Source organism: Bos javanicus, chromosome 27, assembly GCF_032452875.1.
Source record: "Bos javanicus breed banteng chromosome 27, ARS-OSU_banteng_1.0, whole genome shotgun sequence".
Classification (NCBI taxonomy): domain Eukaryota; kingdom Metazoa; phylum Chordata; class Mammalia; order Artiodactyla; family Bovidae; genus Bos; species Bos javanicus.
Window position 1 is genome coordinate 20,915,476 of NC_083894.1, and position 25,088 is coordinate 20,940,563.

Consider the following 25,088-nt stretch of genomic DNA (forward strand, 5'->3'; position numbering starts at 1 on the left):
AATGTGAGCAGAAAAGTCTACAACTTCAAGCTGAGCCTTGAACTTGACTCTGTTGAAAACCAACTAGATTAGACACCAAATTTTCCTCACTGGCCGCTATCCTCAGATTCTACCCTCCAGCCAAAAAACTTTGCACACCCCTGCTCAGCTGGGATCTTCTCCCTCCTGTTTCTCCTCTTTACTTTGTTTTGGGATTTCCAGAATACTTGTTTCCTTCAACTTCCAGATCAAGATTCAAAATCTGTTAAAGTATTTTTCCAAGAAATTCAACATATTTCTGCAGACATCTGATATCCATTGTAAAAGAAAAATTAATCTGTCAATTGAAGGAAGAAATGGAAAATTTCATTTGAGCCAAATTTGAGGATGATAGCTTGGGAAGAGCATCTCAGAGAGCTCCATTAGAAGTCAAGGCCCAGTTGTGTAAGTTTTTGAGACAGAGGGATGTATATCAAATGATGTTATTATTGATAGTTTACATAATCCAAATCTTCAGGTCATCGTGCTAGGTCATGTGACCCCTTACAAGCTCTAGAGGGAATGTTATATTTAAGGAATTGTCTTGATGCTAGGACACTGTTGCTGTTTATTGTTGAGCAGGTCTTTCTGCTGATGGTTGAGATCTGGTTGATACATAATGCAGATATACAGTGAACATTAGGGGCAGAAGAGGCCAAAGGGCAGAAAAAATTTTATGTTTAAATGTTTTGATCTTGCCATAAAGTATGAATTTTATTTCACACCAGATTGTGCCTTTCATAGTTAAGTACTTCACTAGACTAATTATCTTAAAAAAAAATCAGGTCCCTTTCCAGAGGAATTTTGTTATATTACAAGGACTTCTGGGTCAACTTGCAACTAGACTTTTACAAAAAACTTTTGCTACATTTGGAGCTCAGATACAATAATTACCATTGGGTAATAAATTTAACCCTAAATTGTAATTCCACTAAATAATTTAAAGTAAAGAAAGCATGACAATAAGGCAAGCAATATCATAATATTTGAAATGAAATAACTACACTCCTCAAGTCATTTTAACCTCCATTCTTTTCTTCCACTCAAGTAGCAGTGCCGGATACATGCAGGGATGCCTCAGAATTCACATTCTTCTCGACTTTTCTTTTCAAATTACAATTTTGAAAGCTGGAGCTTGTTGCAGGAAAGGAAGTGGGGTGCAAGAGGATGGTCACATCTGGGGTCTCAGGCGAGTCCCTGGGATGGTGCCTAGTGTGGGTTCTTGGCTTCCCTCAGGAAAGAATTCAAGAGTCACAAGTAAAAGATGGCTAATTCAGGAAGATACACACTCCATCTCAGAAGGTAAGAGGCCCTAAAATACAGGGTGGTTAGTTTTTATAGGCTAATGAGTGGGAGTATTATTCCAACTATTTTGGGGATGGAGTGGAGATTTCCAGGAATTGGGGCACTGCCCACTTTAGCCTTTTTATGGCTGGGCTTAGAACTGTCCTGGTGTCTGTAGGTGAGTTTAGCTTTCTGATGTATTATAATGAGTGCATAATGAGGCTGAAGGTCTAGTGGAAGTTCACTTGTGCACCATTTTGGACCTAGTTGGTGCTAACCAGTTCATGCTGTGTCCTCAACATCTCTGTCATTCTTTTAAAGGTTGTGCCCTGCTGCCTTCCTGTTCTATGCTATGCAGATTCATAATATTTTTTCCTAACTTTCAAGAAAAGACTTACATATGAAGCATTTCTATAATTTATTTTGGGCTTATGGATGGCTCCATCAGTAGCCCTGTGAACATGAGACTTAAAATAGACTTCTTTAAATAAAATAGATTTCAAATATAAAGACAGGAAGAAAGAACATTTACAACAAATAGCTGATACGTAATCATGTATATACCACCTGCATTTTAGAGGTGTTGTCTTTCTACCATACTGACTACACATATTTTTTTTTTTTAAGAAGTATGCTAACTTGCACAGCTGAAGTTCCATTTATGCTTGCCTGTCTTGTTTTCTAGGTTAAATTTCCATCATGGAGTTACATGTTTATTTCCATTCATGCTTCTGTATATTTGCTACATATGTATGTTTGCATAAATGGGAGATGGTATTATTTTCTGTTTTATATAAAAAACACTATACAAGATCTCTCATTCTAAGCTTGTTCTTTTCCTCAGTTTTATGAATTTTGGCTTTATTTGAGTAATAGACCCTTTAAAACAGTAAGGACATTAGTGAATATCTGGCCACCACTTATTTTAATTAATCCTAATTTTAAAAATATTATAATTTCAGAAAATAAGAAAAAGATTTTATATTCAACCCCTGTCCCCTATACAAAATTACTGTCAATATTCTTGGATACTTCCTTCTAGTCTTTTTAAATATCAACTTTTTGGCATAGTAAAATAAAATATTAATATCACTTAATTTTATATTACCATTTTTTTCATTTTCTACATTATTCCTTTGACAGTTATGTTTAATGCCTCTAAAACTATCCATCTAATGTATATACTATAATTAATTTAGCTATTCCTTTATTCCAGATATTTAATTTAGTTGTTTTACTTCTTCCTTTAAAAATAAGCCTTCAATAAACAAACAGACAAAAAAAAAAACAACAACAATGGCCACTGAACTGGTTAACTTGCACTAATTTGAAATTATTTTCTCAGATTAAAAAATCTTCTTCTGTAAATTACTTGCTCATTATTTTTTGTTTGACACCTTATGATTATAGACCTATGAATGAGCTATTTGTAAAATAAGTATTTCACATATTGTTTTTATCTTTCTTACAGACTTTTAAAAATATATAAAAATTATCAGTAGTCTACTCTTCCTTCCAACCCTAGGAAATAAGTATAATAAGACTGCCTTTAGAAAATTAAACCACAGTGGATCAGAGCAGAGATATGTAAAATCCCCTAACCTGATGAAATATATTAACATATAGAAAGAAAAATGTGTTAAGCAAAAGAGCATGGGCCAATCCCAGAGGCAAAATCTCACTGCTATGCCTCATTGTAAATTAATAAATTAATTAAACGAATAATTCACTGATTGTGATTTGACTTCTTGCACAGATTGCCCACAGAGAGAAAATGGCCTTGTCAAGTAGTTAAAAATATTTCTGATTTTTGAAGCAATTACATTTCTGGTTGTAAATTGAATTGCCATTTAGTCCCAAGATTCTGTTTAACATTAGTCTGCCGCCAAGAGATAAATCCGCTAAACCTACAAAATCAGGCTTTGGAATTTGTGAGGCTTCTGATCAAACCCTCCCACCAGACCATTCCACATTAGAGGGCTCTTAGTGGACGACCATGTGGTTTTTTTCCTGTAATAGGACTCTTTTTAAATCAACCTTCCCTGTGCAATTTCCTTTACTGCTCTGCACATAGAAACAACATTCTCTCTAGAGATGGATGACATACTAAATTCTATTCCTTTCAGTGTTTGGTATTTTAAACATTTGCCAATTTAATCCACTCAGGTAATAGAGATCACCTATCAAGAGGAGCTCAAAATTAATTCATTCATTTATACCATCACGCTTCATCAAGTGATATTTGGTCAGGGATTGAAAAGATAACTGGAAGGATGTCAGTTCGGGGGTGAAAATAAACCAGTTTTCAGTGCTTTGTAGGTCAGTAGTGCTGTGCTTGCAGGTAGCTCAAACAGTAAAGACTCTGCCCGCAATGTGAGAGACCTGGGTTCAATCCGTGGGTGGGGAAGACCCCATGGAGAGGGAAATGGCAACCCATTCCAGTGTTCTTGCCTGGAGAATCCCACGGACAGAGGAGCCTAGTGAGCTACAGTCCATGGGTGGCAAAGAGTCAGATAAGATGAGCGACTAACACTTTCAGTGCTGTGCGAGCTTGAGAAGGGTACCTATCAAAACTGGGTGCTGGGGGTGAAGAAATGGGAGGTGTTGGTGGGGGCTGGGAGGAGGAGAGGGTGTGGGGGAATCGAGGCACCAAAGCCCCAGGAATAAAGGAGGGAAGGCTTATTTGGAAATGTGAGTAATTATGTAACTGAAGTTAAAGAAGCAAGAAAGGAGGGGCAAAGAGGTTTCCAAAGCATTAAACTGGAAAAGTAAGTGGAGATTAATTATAGCTTTATTGGTTCCAGGGGTCACGTGGCAGGTTTTTCCCTACTGAAATCCGCTATCATACTAGTCTTGTGTTTTCAATTATACCAGGGGGTTGCCAAGCTTTTTCAGAAAAGAACCAGCTAGTAAATATTTTTGGTTTGAATGCCAGAAAGTCTCTGTTAGACTATTTAACTCTGCTGTGTAGTCTGAAAGCAAACCTACATCATATGTAAACAAACAGGCATGGATGCATTCCACTAAAGCTTTCAGTTGAGTTCAGTTAGGTCACACAGTCATGTTTGATTCTGTGCAGCCCCATGGACTGCAGCACACCAGGCTTCCCTGTCCATCACCAACTCACTGAACTTGCTCAAAGTCCTGTCCATCGAGTCAGTGATGCCATCCCAACCAACTCATCCTCTGTCATCCCCTTCCCCTCCTACATTCAATCTTTCCTAGCATCAGGGTCTTTTCCAATGAATCAGCTCTTCTCAGATGGCCAAAGTATTGCAGTTTCAGCTTTAGAATCAGTCTTTCCAATGCATATTCAGGACAGATTTCATTTAGGATGGACTGCTTGGATCTCCTTGGAGTCCAAAGTGCTCTCAAGAGTCTTCTCCAGCACCACAGTTCAAACGCATCAATTCTTCAGTGCTCAGCTTTCTTTATAGTCCAACTCTCACATCCATACATGACTACTGGAAAAACCATACCTTTGAATAGATGGACTGTTGTTGGCAAAGTAATATCTCTGCTTTTTAATATGCTGTCTAGGTTGGTCATACCTTTGCTTCCAAGGTGCAATTGTCTTTTAATTATAGGGCTGCAGTCACAATCCACAGTGATTTTGGAGCCCAAGAAAATAAAGTCTCTCACTGTTTCCATTGCTTCCCCATCTATTTGCCATGAAGTGATGGGACCGGATGCTATGATCTTCGTTTTCTAAATGTTGAGTTTTAAGCCAACTTGTTAACTCTCCTCTTTCACTTTCATCAAGAGGCTCTTTTGTTCTTCTTTGCTTTCTGCCATATGGGTGGTGTCATCTGCATCTCTGAAGTTATTGATATTTCTCCTGGCCATCTTGATTCCACGTTGTGCTTCTTCCAGCCCAGCATTTCACATGATGTTCTCTGCATAGAAGTTAAATAAGCAGGGTGACAATATACAGCCTTGACATACTCCTTTCCCAATTTGGAACCAGTCTGTTTTTCCATGTCTGGTTCTAACTGTTGGCTCTTGACCTGCATACCAATTTCTCAGAAGGCAGGTAAGGTGGTCTGGTATTCCAGTCTCTGGAATTTTCCACAGTTTGTTGTGATCCACACAGTCAAAGGCTTTAGCGTAGTCAATAAAACAGAAGTAGATATTTCTCTGGAACTCTCTCCTTTTTCTATTATCCAATGGATGTTGGCAATTTGATCTCTGGTCCCTCTGCCTTTTCTAAATCCAGCTTGAACACCTGGAAGTTCTTGGTTCACATATTGTTGAAGCCTTGCTTGGAGAATTTTGAGGTTTATTTAGTAAATAAACTAAAGCTTTATTTACAAAATAAACAGAAAACTAAGATTGGCTTAAGGGCCATATTTTACTCATTACTGGTCTCCATGAGCCTCTTCAAGATCCATCATGCTTGGAAATAACAAAAGTCAAATATATTCCTTCTGAAACCATAGGGTAAGCTTTGTCTGTCTACAAAAATTCTACCTATTGGGCTGAAAGCTCCTCTTTGAGAAGGTTAAGTATTAAATAAGAAAGTAGTTAAAAAATTAATAAGTAAGGTGTTTAATAGTATGATAATATATTCAAGTACTCTCACCTTAAAATGTAAATCTCAAAATTTTCAAAACTTGTAAAAATAAAAACTTTAGATTTATATTTCATTTTGAAGAATAAACTCAAACTGTGTACCTCATATTGGAACTTGAACCCATGTGCTGGAATTTGAACCCTGCCAAAACCCACAGTACCTGGTTTCAGGACCTAATGAAGCTCAGGTTCTTGATGTATCATTGTAAAAAGAATTTAGTGAGTGACAAAGTGATAGGTAAGAAGTGGATTTACTCAGATTCAGAGATCCACACCACAGAGAGCGTGTGGGCCATCACAGAGGGCAAATTCCTATATGAAATGTGGCGTGTTTAGTTTTTATAGGCTGGGCAATTTCATATGCTAATGAGTGGGAAGATTAGTTGATGGTCTCTGAGCAGAAAAATCCATTGCAATCATTTGGGTCTTTTGCATATTTTCCTGGGTATGTTCAGCCTTTTTGGCCATATCCGTATTTTAAAAAACTGAATAAGCCAATTGGAGCAAATGATTCACTGGAGTCTGAGGCCCAGAAGGTGCTTTCTGAATTTTGTGCCTGATGTCTGGGGCAGACTGGGCTATGAAATACATAGCCAAGGGTCTTGTCCCTCAGGGGAGGAGGGATCCATATTTGTATACTTCCTAAAAGTCTCCAATACTTTGGCCACCTGATGCAAAGAACTGACTCATTGGAAAAGACCCTGATGCTTGGAAATATTGAAGGCAGGAGAAGGGGATGACAGAGGATGAGATGGTTGGATGGCATCACCAACTCAATGGACTTGAGTTTGAGGAAGCTTCAGGAGCTGGTGATGGACAGGGAAGCCTGGTGTGCTACAGTCCAAGGGGTCACAAACAGTTGGACACAACTGAGCGACTGAACTGAGCTGAATTGAACTAAAAGTCTCCTAAAAGTGGAGAGTTCTGACAAGACGTGGTCCACTGGAGAAGGGAATGGCAAACCACTTTGGTATTTTTGCCTTGAGAACCCCATAAACAGTATGATAGGGGGAAAAAAAAGGATACTGAAAGATGGACTCCCCAGGTTGGTAGGTGCACAGTATGCTACTGGAGAATAGTGGAAAAATAACTCCAGAAAGAATGACGAGAGCGAGCCAAAGAAAAAACAACACCCAGCAGTAGGTGTGACTGGCGATGGACGTAAGTCCCATGTGGTAAAGAGCAAACTGCCTAGGAACCTGGAATGGCAGGTCCATGAATCAAAGTAAATTGGAAGTGAGCAAACAGGAGATGGCAAGAGTGAACATCGACATTTTAGGAATCAGTGAACTAATATGGACAGGAATGGGTGAATTTAACTCAGATGACCATTATATCTACTACTGTGGGCAGGAATCCCTTAGAAGAAATGGAGTAGCCTTCATAGTCAACAAAAAAGTCTGAAATGCAGTTATTGGATGCAATCTCAAACATGACAGAATGATCTCTGTTCATTTCCAAAGCAAGCCACAGGAATCCAAGTCCATGCCCCGAACAGTAATGCTGAAGAAGCTAAGTTCTATGAACACCTACAAGACCTTCTAGAACTAACACTCAAAAAAGATGTCCTTTTCATATAGGGGACTGGATTGCAAAAGTACGAAGTAAAGAGATACCTGGAGTAACGGGCAAATTTGGCCTTGGAGTAAAAATGAAGCAGGGCAAAGGCTAATCAAGTTTTTCCAAGAGAACACACTGGTCATAGTAAATACACTCTTCCAACAACACAAGAGAAGCCTCTACACATGGAGATCACCCGATGGTCAATACCAAAATCAGATTGACTATATTCTTTGCAGTCAAAGATGGAGAAGCTCCTTAAAGTCAGCAAAAACAAGACCAGGAGCTGACTGTGGCTCAGATCATGAACTCTTTATTGCCAAAATCAGAGATAAATTGAAGTAGGGAAAATGACTAGACCATTCAGGTATGACCTAAATCAAATCCCTTATGATTATTCACTGGAAGTGACAAATAGATTCAAGGGATTAGATCCGATAAAGTGCCTGAAGAACTATGGACAGAGGTTCATGATACTGTGCAGGGGCACTGATCAACACCATCCCCAGAAAAAGAAAAGCAAAAAGGCAAAATTGTTGTCTGAGGAAGCCTTACAAATAACTGAGAAAAGAAGAGAAGGGAAAGGCAAAGGAGAAAAGGAAAGATATACCCATCTGAATGCAGAGTTCCAAAGAATAGCAAGGAGAGATAAGAAAGCCTTGCTCAGCATTCAATGCAAAGAAATAGAGGAAAACAACAGAATGGGAAAGACTAGAGATCTCTTCAGGAAAATTAGAGATACTAATGGAATGTTTCATGCAAAGATGGGCTCCATAAAAGACAGAAACAGTATGGACCTAACAGAAGCAGAAGATACTAAGAGGTGGCAAGAATACACAGAAGAACTGTACAAAAAAGATCTTCATGACTCAGATAACCACGATGGTGTGATCACTCACCTACAGCCAGACGTCCTGGAATGTGAAGTCAAGTGGGCCTGAGGAATCATCACTATGGTCAAAGTGAGTGGAGGTGATGGAATTCCAGTCGAGCTATTTCAAATCCTAAAAGATGATGCTGTGAAAGTGATGCACTCACTATGTCAGCAAATTGGAAAACTCAGCAGTGACCACAGGACTGGAAAAGGTCAGTTTTCATTCCAATCTCAAAGAAGGCAATGCCAAAGAATGTTCAAACGACCACACAATTGCACTCATCTCACACACTAGCAGAGTAATGCTTAAAATTCTCCAAGTCAGGCTTCAACAATACATGAACCGTAAACTTCCAGATATTCAACCTGGATTTAGAAAAGGCAGAGGGACCAGAGACCAAATTGCAAACATCTGTTGGATCAACAAAAAGGCAAGAGAGTTCCAGAAAAACATCTACTTCTGCTTTATTGACAATGCCAAAGCCTTTGACTCTGGATCACAACAAACTGTGGAATATTCTGAAAGAGATGGTAATACCAGACCACCTGACCTGCCTCTTGAGAAACATGTATGCAGGTCAGGAAGCAACAGTTAGAATTGAACATGGGATAATAGACTGGTTCCAAATAGGAAAAGGAGTACATCAAGGCTGTATATTGTCACCCTGCTTATTTAACTTATATGCAGAGTACATCATGAGAAATGCTGGGCTGGAGGAAGGACAAGCTGGAATCAAGATTGCCAGGAGATATATCAATAACCTTAGACATGCAGATGACACAACATTTATGGCAGAATGTGAAGGGGAACTAAAGAGCCTCTTGATAAAAGTGAAAGAGGAGAGTGAAAAAGTTGGCTTAAAGCTCAACATTCAGAAACCTAAGATCATGGCATCCGGTCCCATCACTTCATGGCAAGAAGATGTGGAAACAGTGTCAGACTTTATTTTGGGGGGCTCCAAAATCACTGCAGATGGTGACTGCAGCCATGAAATTAAAAGACACTTACTCCTTGGAAGGAAAGTTATGACCAACCTAGACAGCATATTAAAAAGTGGAGATATTACTTTGCCTATAAAAGTCCATCTCATCAAGGCTATGGTTTTTCCAGTAGTCATTTATGATGTGAGAGTTGGACTATAAAGAAAGCCGAGCACCAAAGAATTGATGCTTTTGAACTGTAGTGTTGGAGAAGACTCTTGAGAGTCCCTTGGACTTCAAGAAGATCCAACCAGTCCATCCTAAAGGAGATCAGGCCTGGGTGTTCGTTGGAAGGACTGATGTTGAAGCTGAAACTCCAATACTTTGACCACCTGATGTGAAGAGCTGACTCTTGAAAAGACCCTGATGCTGGGAAAGATTGAGGGCAGGAGGAGAAGGGGACAACAGAGGTGAGATGGTTGGATGGTATCACCGACTCAATGGACATGAGTTTGGGTAAACTCCAGGAGATGGTGATGTACAGGGAGGCCTGGCATGCTGTGGTTTGTGGGGTCACAAAGATTCAGACACGACTGATTGACTGAACTGAACTGAACTGCTTCTTGGAAGAAAAGCTATGAGCAACCTAGACAGCATATTAGAAAGCAGAGACATTACTTTGCTAGCAAAGATCCATCTAGTCAAAGCTATGGTTTTCCAGTAGTCATGTATGGATGTGAGACTTGGACTGTAAAGAAAGCTGAGGGCTGAAGAATTGATACTTTTGAACTGTGTTGTTGGAGAAGACTCTTTAAGAGTCCCTTGGACTGCAAGGAGATCCAACCAGTCCATTCTAAATGAAATCTATCCTGAATATTGATTGGAAGGACTGATTCTGAAGCTGAAACAGAAATACTTTGGCCACCTGATGTGAAGAGCTGACTCTTTTGAAAAGACCCTGATGCTGGGAAAGATTGAAGGTGGGAGGAGAAGGGGACAACAGAGGATGAGATGGTTGGATGGCATCCCTGACTCAATGGACATGAGTTTGTGTAAGTTCCGGGAGTTTGTGATGGACAGGGAAGCCTGACATGCTGCAGTCCACAGGGTTGTAAAGAGTTGGACATGACTGAGTGACTGAACTGAACTGAAAAGTCTCCACTTATCTCCTTTGGAATACTGCAGGATTTTCTGCACAAATGTGGCATGGTTTGTTTTATAGGCTTGGTAATTTCATATGCTAATGAGTGGGAAAATTATTCCAACTATTTTTTGGAAATGGTAGAGATTTCCAAGAAATCAGCCACCACCCACTCCTTAGTCTTTTGACAGTGCCTTGGAACTGTCATGGTGCCTCTGGGTGTGACATTTAGCTTGCTGATTGATGATCAAGGTCTAATTAAAGCCGACTTTGTCTGCCATCTTGAAGCCATTTGATACTAATCGGTTTATATTGTGTCCTTGGTCTATGTCCAATAGCTAAGTTGGTAAAGAATCCTCCTGCAGTGCAGGAAACCCCAGTTTAATTCCTGGGTCAGGAGGATCTGCTGGAGAAGGGCTAGTCTACCAACTCCAGTATCCTTGGGCTCCCCTTGTGGCCCGGCTAGTAAAGAATCCTCCTGCAAGGGGGGAGACCTGAGTTCAATCCCTGGGTTGGGAAGATCCCCTGGAGAAGGAAAAGGCTACTCACTCTAGTATTCTGGGCTGGAGAATTCCATGGACTGCATAGTCCATGGGGCCACAAAGAGTCAGACACAACTGCATGAGTTTTACTGGGCTATGTCATTCTTTCCAAAGTTGTGCCCTGCCCCTTTCCCTCCTGTTACAAAACCAAGCTTCATAATAACCTCAAAAATACTTGAGTCTTGAGGACAGGATATATGCTTTATTCAAATAATTCATAGAACCAAAGAAAATGCCTGGCACAAAGAAGTTGTGTTTAGATGTGTTTAAGTAAAAGAGAAAATATCATGTACTCTTTCTTAACAGTTGGAGAATTTGGTACTGGAGGTTAAACTGTCTAATAGTTCACATGAACAGAGTCAGAGGAAGAGGCAGAATCCAGATTATCTAACTCTTGCATTTTTAATTTCATTTATACTCTACAGTCAGGGATATGAAAAAGAACACAAGGCTAAACATACAGTACAATTAGTGATCATAAATACACCAAGGTTATTAAAATGTTTTATGAACTGGGCTTACTGTCTTTGCTCAAAACTCACCTTCCACAGGAAATGCCCCTCTCCTTCCCCCATTCCAAGAATGCCACGTGAACACAACTGACCATGTCTTTGGCCAAAGCTGTTGAGTCCATAGATGGGAATCTCATCCAAACTAGGCCATCAGAGGACTTTGTATTTTAGAACTGTCTGTAAGAAAGAGAATGTAAAATATAAATTTAAGAGTTGATAACAGACATGTTCACTGAAGAACAAAGATATCCAGCTGGCAATTAAAGAAAAGAATGAAGCAACATAACAGAGACTCTTGGATAACAGTTGGAGAGAGTCCTGAGCAGGTTCACGTCTTGATTTAGCTGGTCCAGATGCCTGACTACTCTCGCATCACTGAGTTCTGAGAGAATCCTGTGGTCTTTGACATGGGGAATTCTTCCCATTTTGATTTGTGTTTCTGTTTTTAGCCAATTACAAAGTAATAACTAATACAGAGGGTCATGAAGTGGGCACATAGTGTTTATCTGTGTTTCTGTGATTTGACTCTAGAAAAAATATCTACATTTAATAAAGTTAAGAAGGGAATTAAGATAGTGACCCAGAAAAAAAAATCATAAAAATTACTCTTCTGAAATCTTAAGTACAAGGCAAAAGTTTCCCAATTAGGGAAAAAAAAAAAAAAAAAACTGACTAATTATATTAGTGTGATGCTAAGGCATTATTTCAGAGAAGGCAATGGCATACCACTCCAGTACTCTTGCCTGGAAAATCCCATGGATGGAGGAGCCTGGTGTGCTGCAGTCTATAGGGTCGCTAAGAGTTGGAGATGACTGAGCATCTTCACTTTCACTTTTCACTTTCATGTATTGGAGAAGGAAATGGCAACCCACTCCAGTGTTCTTGCCTGGAGAATCCCAGGGACAGGGGAGCCTGGTGGGCTGCCGTCTATGGGGTCGCACAGAGTCAGACACGACTGAAGTGACTTAGCAGTAGCAGCAGCAAGACATTATTTACATCCACATTCATAGAAAATTCTGATCTACCATCTTATAGAGAAACATGCTGTGATTGAGGCACTTCAAAATGATAAAATGAACTTTTTTCCAAAACAGAGTAGTTGCATGTGTGATACTGACACTTGAATGAATCTGTTGACCTGCTTCTTTTCATTCTATTAGTTCAGAGATGATCAGGGATCATCAAAGTGTGATCAGCTATCAGCAATTGATTTATAACTCAAAATATTTAAGTGAGAGATAAGCATAGGCATATCCAAACGTATTTGGCAGTAAGGAATTAAACCTCCCTTAAACACCTACAAGCACAGGGAATTTGGAAGAAATATACAAGCCATTCTTTTTGAAATAAATGAGGTCAAAGGATTGAATACAAGCATCAATAGTTGTTTCTTATATAACGTGCTTTCTCTTTAAAATGTATAACATGAACTTTAGGTTAGTGTTTCTCGAAGTATGGAACCTAATAGCATCAGCATCACTTGGGAACTTGTGTTGTTGTTTTTTTTTAATTTTTTTTATGTGGACCACTTGTTAAAGACTTTATTGCATTGTTACAATATTACTTCTGTATTATGGTTTTGTTTTGTTTGGTTTGTTTTTTTGGACTGCAAGGTATGTGGGATCTGAGCTCCCCAACCACAGATCGAACCCACACCCACTGCACGGGAAAAGGAAGTCTTAACCACTGGACCACTGGGGAAGTCCCTGGGAATTTGTGAAAAGCACAGATTGTTGGGTTCTACTAAAAACCTACTGCATCAGAAACTCTGGGTGTGAGACCAACAGTCTTTGAGCCCCCCTCCTCATATTTATACACTGAAACCCTAAGGGGATGGTATTTGAAGGTAGACTTTTAAGGAGCTAATTAGGTTTAAGTGAGGTCAGGAGTAGGGTCGCTGTCATGGGATTCAGTTCAGTTCAGTTGCTCAGTCATGTCAGACTCTGCAGTTCCATGGACTGTAGCACGCCAGGCTTCCCTGTCTATCACCAACTCCCAGAGTTTGCTCAAACTTGAGTTGGTGATACCAACAACCATCTCATCCTCTGTCATCCCCTTCTCCCAACTTCAATCTTTACCAGCATCAAGGCCTTTTCTAATGAGTCAGTTCTGCATATCAGATGGCCAAAGTATTGGAGCTTCAGCTTCAGCATCAGTCCTTCCAATGAATATTCAGGATTGAGCTCCTTTAGGATTGACTGGTTGGATCTCCTTGCAGTCTAAGGGACTCTCAAGAGTCTTCTCCAAACCACAGTTGAAAAGCATCAGTTATTTGGCTCTCAGCTTTCTTTATGGTTCAACTCTCACATTCATACATGACTACTGGAAAAACCATAGCTTTGACTAGATGGACCTTTGTTGGCAAAGTAATGTCCCTGCTTTTTAGTATGCTGTCAGGTTTGTCATAGTCTTTCTTTCAAGGAACAAGCTGCTTTTAATTTCATTGCTGCAGTCACCATCCACAGTGATTTTGGAGCCCAAGAAAATAGTCTCTCACTATTTCCATTGCTTCCCCATCTTTTTGCCATGAAGTGATGGGACTGGATGCCATGATCTTAGTTTTCTGAATGTTGAGTTTTAAGCCAGCTTTTTAATTCTCCTCTTTCACTTTCATCAAGAGGCTCTTTAGTTACTCTTTGCTTTCTGCCGTACAGGTGGTATCATCTGCATATCTGAGGTTATTGATATTTCTCTTGGCAGTCTTGATTCCAGCTTGTGCTTCATCCAGCCTGGCATTTTGCATGATGTACTCTGCATATAAGTTAAATAAACAGGGTGACAATATATAGCCTTGATATACTCCTTTCCCAATTTGGAACCAGTCCCTTCTTCCATGTCTGGTTCTAACTGTTGCTTCTTGACCTGCATACTGGTTTTTCCAGAGGCAGGTTAGGTAGTCTGGCATTCCTGTCTCTTGAAGAATTTTCCACAGTTTGTTGTGATCCACCCAGTCAAAGGCTTTAGCATAGCGAAGCAGAAGTAGATTTTTTTCTGGAACTCTGCTTTTTCAATGATCCAACAGATGTTGGCAATTTGATCTCTGGTTCTTCTGCCTTTTCTAAATCCAGCTTGAACATCTGGAAGTTCTTGGTTCATGTACAGTTGAAGCCTGGCTTGGAGAATTTTGAGCATTACTTTGCTAGTGTGTGAGATGAGTGCAGTTGGTGGTAGTTTGAACCTTCTTTGGCATTGCCCTTCACTGTGACTGGAATGAAAACTGACCTTTTACAGTCCTGTGGCCACTGCTGAGTTTTCCAAATTTGCTAGCATACTGAGTGCAGCACTTTCACAGCATCATCTTTTAGGGTTTGACATAGCTCAACTGGAATTCCATCACCTCCACTAGCTTTGTTCATAGTGATGCTTCCTAAGGCTCACTTGACTTTGCACACTAGGGTATCTGGCTCTAGGTGAGTGATCACACCATCATGATTATCTGAGTCATTAAGATCTTTTTAGTGTAGTTTTCCCTGTATTCTTGCCACCTCTTCTTAATATCTTCTGCTTCTGTTAGGTCCATACCATTTCTGTCCTTTATTGAGCCCATCTTTGCATGAAATGTTCCCTTGGTATCTCTAATTTTCCTGAAGAAATTTTCCTGGTATCTCTAGTCTTTCCCATTCTACTGTTTTCCTCTATTAGTAGTATTACAAGAAGAGACCAGAGACCTATTCTCTACTTCTTTTTTTACATACACTGAGGAAAGGCCACTTGAGCACAGCAGACAAGAGGCAGCTGGCTGCAAGAAGCTGGCTAAACCCAATCCTGAATCTGCCATCACCTTGTTTTTTGGACTTTCCAGCTTCCAGAACTGTGAGAAATTAATATTGCTTAACCCATCAGTCCATGGTATATTTGTTGTAGCAGCCTGAGCTAAGACAAACTAAAGTTTGAGACCCACTGATCCAGGACAAGCCAGGTTCCTTAATGGCATTTTCAGAGATGTAAGGAGAAAAGTGATGTATGGATGTGAGAGTTGGACTATAAAAAAGGCTGAGCACAGAATTGATGCTTTTGAACTGTGGTGTTGGAGAAGACTCTTGAAGAGTCCCTTGGACTGCAAGGAGATCCAACCAGTCCATTCTGAAGGAGATCAGCCCTGGGTGTTCATTGGAAGGACTGATGTGAAGCTGAAACTGCAATACTTTGGTCACCTGATGCGAAGAGCTGACTCATTTGAAAAGACCCTGATGCTGGGAAAGATTGAGGGCAGGAGGAGAAGGGGACAACAGAGGATGAGTTGGTTGGATGGCATCACCGACTCAATGGACATGGGTTTGGGTGGACTCCGGGAGTTGGTGATGGACAGGGAGGCCTGGCGTGCTGCCTTTCATGGGGTTGCAGAGTTGCACACGACTGAGCAACTGAACTGAACTGAAGGGGGTAAGAACCCACAATGAGAACACTTCTGTACACTTATTTGGGCAGTAAGGCAAGCTCATAAAATCACGTGTTTGAATGTGACATCTGTTTTTTCATAGAATCATGGTAAACATGTTGTGTTTAGGTATTTCTGACTTGTGTAAAATTTAAACACTTGGGAGTGGCACTAGTTACTATTACATGACTCTAGCATTTTAAAACTTTACACAATCTGCTGCTGGATCAGTTCCTATTTCTTAGGCATTTACAGTGAACAATTGGGTTACTAAGTAATTGGAAGTTTGAATACTGCAATAGCAAGCTATTTTCCTTTTAAAAAATGTTAATGCTTATAATTCACATTTATTGAGTGAAAAAGGGCTTATGCACCTGGGCATTATTGCATAAATTCATTATTTAGCACTGAATAACATTTTGGAAGAATCAAGAAAATAATTGTAATACTACATTTAATTTGTTTGCTTTTCCTGTTTCTGAGTGGCTCAGTCAGGCTTGTAGGAAACGGCTTATTTTCCTTTACACATTGTTGGATTACTGTTCCAACAAAATTTACTGAAATTAAAAAAAAAAAGTTACTCTTTCTTTAGGTAACTGAGTTCTGAAAACCCATAACCTAAAATTCCATTTTCACATTACAGAGATACTTTTGTTGTAACAGTTACATTGTGCTTTTTTATAATATGATGTCCTTCAAACTTGTATTTGAAAAGATATATTTAAGTAGAATTGTGTTTAATTCATTGGCTTTTTTAATTATTAGAGAATATTGTTATTTTTATTTAGCACTAAATATATTTTAAAAGTTATTTTCTGTCTTTTCTGTTTCCTCATTTTTAGCCAAATATTCTTAAGCAAAAACTTACTAGAATAGTATAGGTTATTTAAAGAAATTTTCTAACTCTAACTGAAACTTTTTATAATACTAATTACCCACTTTATTTGCCTGTTCTTGGGTTTGAAATGTATATGTTGCTTTTAAAGAAGGCAAAAAGAGACACTTTAATTGCTGCACATGATCAAGATTTTATAAAAGTTTACAGCATGTATGGCAATTTTAATTACTTAGGCATTGCAGAGCAAAATTACTTTTACTATTATAGACATGGTATGTTTCTTCCCAAAGTGTACTTCTTTAGCAATTTCTCAAAATAAAAATTATCTGATCCTGGTCTCATTAATGCTTTTACAAAACAAGATAAACACTTTGGGATAAAATCCAGGGACCTTGTAACAAGGAAGAGTCTTGCTGTTTCTAGATCAGTGTTGTCACTATAGTTATTTTGTTCATCTTGGTGAAGAATGGAATATTTGGCCTATTTTATGTTTATGATATTATAAAATATCATAAAATCTCTATAACATTAACAGACTTGTGGCTGTTAAATTTTAAAGTTACTGGAAGAGATTCACAAGAAAGAAGAGCTTTCTTCTTCAGATTTGACTGCCAGTACAGTGTTTGCAATTAAAGTCTTTACCAATAGGTGGGGCTAGAAAATTTAATACTTATTCCAATAATTGAACTTACTGGAAAAAATGTGCTTTTTTTCTTTTAAGAAAAAGCATTATAAAGCAGTATGTGCATATATAAAAAATTAAACCCTGTTTATTTCTGTTACAGGACAATCTAATACAGTCCGACTGGTGGGTGGCAGCGGCCCTCACGAAGGCAGAGTGGAGATTTTTCACGAAGGCCAGTGGGGTACGGTGTGTGACGACCGCTGGGAACTGCGTGGAGGACTGGTCGTCTGCAGGAGCTTGGGATACAAAGGTGTTCAAAGTGTGCATAAGCGAGCTTATTTTGGAAAAGGTAATTTTTTTTTTTTTTTAATGAAATGTAAGCATTCTCCCGGAGAAGGCAATGGCACCCCACTCCAGTACTCTTGCCTGGAAAATCCCATGGATGGAGGAGCCTGATTGGCTGCATGCAGTCCATGGGGTTGCTAAGAGTCGGACGCGACTGAGCGACTTCACTTTCACTTTTCACTTTCATGCATTGGAGAAGGAAATGGCAACCCACTCCAGTGTTCTTGCCTGGAGAATCCCAGGGACTGGGGAGCCTGGTGGGCTGCCGTCTATGCGGTAGCACAGAGTCGGACATAACTGAAGCGACTTAGCAGCAGCAGCAGCAGCAAGCATTCTCCAATACGTATAATCAAGTCGAGACAGGAACATATAGAAAAGGAAGTAGAATTTTTTTTTACAGGCCTTTCCTAGAAAGTAGGAATGAAAAGAGATTTAAGGAAAAGACATATGCTCTTAGACACCTTTTAATGTCTACATATCCTTTAGACTGAATTGGTTAGTGGAAAATGTAACAGAGGAAATGCGGGAAATGATCGGCAAAGCAGACCAGAAAGCAGTCAGTTACAGAGAAGGCCTGACTTCCTGGGACACTCACTGACCTCTCTGGGTCTTGTGGGCAATGCCTTGTGTTCCCCTATTCTCTCTTCTGTGGAACTGAGGCGGGGCGGGGTACCGGTTTCTGCGTTTACCCCCTAGCCACCACGCCCTGCAAGTCGCTTCAGTCCTGTCCGACTCTCTGCGAACCCATGGACTGTAGCCCGCCAGGCTCCTCTGTCCATGGAATTCTCCAGGTAAGAATACTGAAGTGGGTTTCCATTTCCTTCTCCAGAAAGGGCAGTAGAAACTCTAAAAGAAAAAGGAGCAATTATACGAGCTCTCTATGCCTGCCAGTTATGACTTCTCCTCTAAGGACTGTGATGGGAAATAGGGAATGGAAAGGTTACTTTCCCCTCTATGTGAGGTTGAATTGCGTAGTTCTTTTGCTACATGTAAATTTGTGTATTTTCATCTGATGATTTGGTAACATGTTTTATGAATGTATTGAAAGACCTTGGGAGAAAATTTGCAGGGGGTAAAACATTTGAACGTTTACCCATGGTATTTTTACTACCTCATTTTTTCCCCCTACACTGGCATCTTATATTAGGTTTTATGTATAATTAAACATATATAAGTTCTGAAGGACAGGTTAGAAGAAAGTAGCCATATATAAATAAACTAGAATTTTAAAGTCAGTGTTTCCTCTTTATTTATTCTTCTGTCCATATGTGATAAGTAGTGTCTCTGAAGTTGGTGGTGACCAAAAAAGAGAGAAAGATCTGACCACCTTCTTCTTGCATTAGTTGTTCTTCTAGGGAGGTACTGGCAATAGAGATTGTATGCAGAATTATAGACATAACATAACAGCATTACCAGGTATGTAATACACGGATGCCTGGTGTGCTGCAGGCCATGGGTCATAAAGAGCAGGACATGACTGGGCGACTGAACAATTACCAGGTAATCTTATGTGTAATAATAAAATAGTGGAGTATGTCAAATTATTACATCAAAAGACTAAACAAGATAGACTTCTTAAATTCATGAATTATATTAATGAAACATATTGTTAATCCTCTGTCCATGGGAGTCTCCAGGCAAGAAAACTGGAGTGGGTGGCCATTTCCTCCTCCAGGAGATCTTCCTGACCCAGGGTGTGAACCCACATCTCTTACGTCTCCCACACTGGCAGGCAGGTCCTTTGAGCACTGGCGTCACCTGGGAAGCCTGTGTTTAGCACTATTATGCTACAATTTACTGAGCAATAACTCTCTGTCATGCATTGTGCTAAACACATAAGCAGTATTAATAATAGATCACAATTATATCCTTTATTCTTTTACCTAAATGAATTTATTATATCAGATTTAAGAGATGAATTTTAGAAGGAATCTAGATTCCAAAGTCTTTAAAGACCAGAAGGATAATTTAACTTCATAAAGAGGCTAAAGACCAGACAGAAAGAAAGTGGTGAAAGTTTCTGTTCTGTTTTGTTCAAGCCCCTGGCCACCAGTTTTTAATTTGTGTGTTAAAGCTCTGAATAGAAGAAACAAAGGAAAGAGAAAATATCCATAAGTTGCCACCACCAAACAGATTTTTGGAATTTCCAAATTTTTCCATTTACACTACACTTTCAGAACTTCCTCAGCTTGAAAATTGTCAGACCAAAATCATTCATGTACCTGTAAAATTTACCTCCACGTGAAATGTTTTAAACATTGATAAGATAGATTTATTTTTTACCCCCAGAGAAGGGAAAAAGACAAAAATCCCCAACTCTTCATCACTAGAAAATCAAATGAATCAGTTAATTGTTCAGGAAGACTAATCTGCCCATTTGAGTTTCTATAATGTTTTTTTCAGAGAGATTCCATTTCTATGTAACTAGGATCTATAGCATGAAAGACCATTTATTTAAAATACATAATTGTATAAAAAACATTTCAAATATAAACTGTAGGAGGAAAAAGAATAAGACATTATACCCAGGCTCTATTCCTTTTCTGAATATGGAGCCTTGCTATAGATTTCAAAGTTGTTTTCCCATTAAGGTTCAAGCCTGTACAGTCAATGCACAACTGGAGACTATTATCTTAAGATTCCATTAACTTGAAGGCCTAGTTTCACAAGTAAAATACTCTTTCCCCCCAGATTTTATTCATTCTTACTTATACCTCTGGGGATTTCTAGTCTAAAGCACTAGGAATTTCTAGTCTAAAACACCGGTAAGAAAGGAATAAAATAAATATTCTGAAATACTAGCCAAACAAAAAAACAGAAGCTTATTATTTAAATAGAGTTTAGTCTCAAGTGAAATGATTCATTTGGCTATATGGAAACAATCATCTCAAGATTTTTCCGAGATGACTACTTCTCTAAAATGAGCGTCCATTTTCAGTGAGGCTATGTATTTACATTAAAATTAAAAGATGCTTGCTCCTTGGAAGAAAAGCTATGACAAACTTAGACAGCATATTAAAAAGCAGAGACATTACTTTGCCAACAAAAGTCCATCTAGTCAAAGCTATGGAGAAGGCAATGGCACCCCACTCCAGTATTCTTGACTGGAAAATCCCATGGACGGAGGACCCTGGTGGGCCGCAGTCCATGGGGTTGCTAAGAGTCGGACACGACTGAGCAACTTTACTTTCACTTTTCACTTTTATGCATTGGAGAAGGAAATGGCAGCCCACTTCAGTGTTCTTGCCTGGAGAATCCCAGGGATGGGGGAGGCTGGTGGGCTGCCGTCTATGCAGTCGCACAGAGTCGGACACAACTGAAGTGACTTAGCAGTCAAAGCTATGGATTTTCCAGTGGTCATGTATGGGTGTGAGAGTTGAACTATAAAGAAAGCTGAGCGCCAAAGAATTGATGCTTTTAAACTGTGGTGTTGGAGAAGACTCTTGGCAGTCCCTTGGACTACAAGGAGATCCAACCAGTCCATCCTAGAGGAAATCAGTCCTGAATATACATTGGAAGGACTGATGCTGAAGCTGAAACTCCAGCACTTTGGCCACCTGATGAAAAGAACTGACTCATTGGAAAAGACCCTGATGCTGGGAAAGATTGAAGGTGGGAGGAGAAGGGGATGACAGAGGATGAGATGGTTGGGCAGCATCACTGACTCGACGGACATAAGTTTGAGCAAATTCCAGGAGATGGTAAAAGGACAGAGGAGCCCAAAGTGCTGCCATCCACGGCGTTGCAAAGAGTCGAACATGATGGAGCAACTGAACAGCAAATATCTGTTTTGAATCTGAAAAGAAGTGGCATCTATAAAGTGCCCAGTTTGAAGCCAGACGCACAGCATTGCTCACGAGTGACAAAATCACAGGGAGCAGGACCACTAACTGTATAATTACATATTTACCATCCTCTTTGAAAGGTGAAAGTCACTAAGTCATGTCCAACTCTTTGCGACCCCGTGGACTGTAGCCTGCCAGGCTCCTCTGTCCATGGAATTCTCCAGGCAAGAATATTGGAGTGGGTAGCTGTTCCCTTTTCCAAGGGATCTTCCCAACCCAGGGATCAAACCCAGGTTCCCTGCATTGCAGGCAGATTCTTTACTGTCTGAGCCACCGGGGAAGCTGAAAGTTGAAAGGTAGAGAAGTCAGATTGGTGTTACATTGTGGAGTGACATTCATGATGTTCCAAGGGTGGGAAAGTTGAATGTGGTTTTCTGCAGTTTGGAGGTGTGACTTTAGAACATTCTGTGTAACATTCTCTAGTAAGGTCCCCGCTCTGCTGCACACACACACCCAGCTCTCTGGAGATTTCAGCCCCAAACAACTGAAGAATGATGATAAGAATTTTAAAATAGTAAAGCAAGGTGGGCTGGGAGAAAAATAGAACTGAGGTGATTTGTTCTGAAGAAAAAGAATCTGAAAAATGAACTTCATGATCTGCTTCAGTGTACATTGTATTTTAAGAAACAGGCTTACAACATAAACTGATTCTGGATTAGTCATGGCAAACCATCATTTCATGTGAAGCTGTTTAAACTCTTCCTTTTTCCATTTTAAATTTACAGTTTTACTCAGGAGGTAAACAAGAAAGCAATTTGACTGCAAAAGAGAAGCAGGCAAGGAAATTTAGAAGTGTGAGTGGGGAAGTGTAGAGCAGAGAAGAGGAGGAAGGTGCATTAAAGTTTTAATTACATGTCATTCCCATAGGAAAGTAAGAAGAATCAGATTAATGCTATATGGTACAACATTATCAAAATTGAAACAAGAAGATGAAAGTTTAAATTTATCTCCTTTGTATAATTCTCCTGTTAAAGACAGAATACCATTTTCTGGACACAGTCTCCCCCTCTCCTTTTTTTTTTTCCCCTTCTCATTTTAAAATAGCAAACCTGGCTTGTTAGAGATAATCCTTATTAGCTTTTTAAGAACAATTAGTGTTGCAAGTAAAATGATTCATAGGAACAAAGCTTAAAGCTCACGCCTCTAAATGGGTTCTTTCATCTGGATGCACCTTTTGCATCAAATGGAATGTTCTTTCTTTTTCCTAAGGAGACAAAAAGGTTAAATTAAAGAAGCGCTGAGAAGCTTCTGGTGCTTGCTGTTGCATGGAGCAAGGAGGAGGCAGGGAGCCTCTTCTCTCCCAGTGGGCTCCCTGTAGCAAACTCGGATGAGCTTTATCGGGGGACGGTGGTAGTCCGAGAGTTTGTTCCAGGCATGTCTGAGCCTCTAGGCTAATGAACAAACTAAGAACTGGCTCTGGAGCAGCCATCTCATCTTTTCCTAAATTTAAAGGAGTTGGTGCTGAAGCTCCAAATGTAAAAGCAGAAACAGAAGAAAATTCTAAACATAAATGCTATCTTTTGTACATTACCCCTTTCACGTTCCATATTCAATTTTCTGAGTGGAATTTTAAGAATTACAAAGCTAAACTGAAGATCAAAAATAAAACTCTGTGTCTCTGAACTATCCCTTAGTGATTGGGAGTGAAAACAATCTCAAAGATAAATTAAATATATCAATAGATCAGAACTGCCAATTCTTACATTCTGATCCCTGCACATTGAAAGTTTTCAAATGTAAATGTTTATGTGTTAGATATTATGTAAGAAGGCAATGGCACCCCACTCTAGTACTCTTGCCTGGAAAATCCCATGGACGGAGGAGCCTGCTAGGCTGCAGTCCATGAGGTCGCTAAGAGTTGGACACGACTGAGCGACTTCACTTTCACTTTTCGCTTTCATGCATTGGAGAAGGAAATGGCAACCCACTCCAGTGTTCTTACCTGGAGAATCCCAGGGACGGGGAGCCTGGTGGGCTGCTGTCTATGGGGTCGCACAGTCGGACACGACTGAAGCGACTTAGCAGCAGTAGCAGCAAGCTGGTATAGAAGCAGGTCTTCCCTGGTGGCTCAGATGGTAAAGAATCCGCCTGCAATGCAGGAGACTTGGGTTCGATCCCTAGGTCAGGAAGAGCCTCTGGAGAAAGGGAATGGCTGCCCACTCCAGAATTCTTGCCTGAAGAATTCTATGGACAGAGGAGCCTGGCAGATTCAACTGAGCTACTAACACAATCACTTTCACTTTCATAGAGCCTAACAGTTCGTAACATGTCTGTTCTATTGCTTATCTAACAAAGAAATACTAAGTATGAAATAATATTGTTTATCAAGTGTTTACTATGCAATCTCATTTAGTGCTCACAGTGCTTATGAGAAAGGTGGTATAGCCCCATTCTCCCTAGAAAACTAAGGAAATTTGACAGAACTGTCACAAAACACCCACATTTCCATAGCTGTTATCGTGATTGTGAGGCATGGGTCAACCTTCATGCCTTACCTTGTCTCTCCACTGGACAGAAAGTCCTTCTAAGTTCTTTAACCTTAAAAACCTCATTTCTAAAGAGCTTGCTTCTTCAGAATCTTAGAATTGTAAAAGTAAATGAAATCTTAGAGCTATTTCAGCCCCACTCCTCTATTCTGCATATATAATAAAACAGAGAAAATAAGTGGCTTCTCCAGAACCAAAAAACTAGAATCTAGAACTATAATCTAAGTTTACCCATTCTCTAGTCTGATTCCCACTTCATTTTTAACATTGGCCCCCGACTCTCTAAAAAAAAAAAAAGCATAATGCTTTTCTCAAAGAAGAAGCTGTTGACAAAGCACTTCCCAACTAGAAGTCTAAAAAGTGATATAAATGCATGTCACCCAGCCTTGACTGGATGTAATTAAAATTCACTCAGAGGCTTTAACCATTAGTGATTTTTTGCTTCTTCACTTATCTTATTCAGCAGCTAATTTCAAATCTCATCATGTCACTGTGTATCTGGCTACTCTTTGAAATATGATTACTTTTTAAAAATAAAAGCAGTGGTTACGAAAGATTAAAGAAACTCAAGTCCCTCAAAGAAATATCAATATTTGTCTTGTTTTAAAGAGGTATTAAGAGGGAATCGGAGGAGGCAATGGCACCCCACTCCAGTACTCTTGCCTGGAAAATCCCATGGATGGAGGAGCCTAGTAGGCTGCAGTCCATGGGGTCGCTGAGGGTCGGACACAACTGAGCGACTTCACTTTCACTTTTCACTTTCATGCATTGGAGAAGGAAATGGCAACCCACTCCAGTGTTCTTGCCTGGAGAATCCCAGGGACGGGGGAGCCTGGTGGGCTGCCGTCTCTGGGGTCGCACAGAGTCGGACACGACTGAAGTGACTTAGCAGTAAGAGGAAATGGTATCATCTGTCAAGCACACTGTTAAGCATCACAAACCAAGTCATAAAACTCCAGAAGCCATGGATGACAGTTTTTGTTGTCTGCTTTTGGAAACACAAAATCAGTTTTTCCTTCCTCTACAGCTTTCACATTGTAAAGGAAATTGTAGCTATATAGATGTTTAGGTAGATAGAGAAATAGACGATAAACAGGTAGGATTAGAGAATAAAATCATCCCTAAAATACAGATATCAATTTTTCAT

General features: G+C 39.7%; 1 protein-coding gene across 1 annotated transcript in view; it reads left to right on the top strand.

The window, feature by feature from the left end:
- MSR1 (macrophage scavenger receptor 1) overlaps window positions 1–25,088 on the top strand; it is a 78,874-nt gene that overhangs the window by 46,642 nt on the left and 7,144 nt on the right. Inside the window, exon 9 of the mRNA XM_061404335.1 lies at window positions 17,426–17,614. Within this exon, the coding sequence (XP_061260319.1) occupies window positions 17,426–17,614 (189 nt within the window). The remainder of the gene's footprint in view (window positions 1–17,425; window positions 17,615–25,088) is intronic.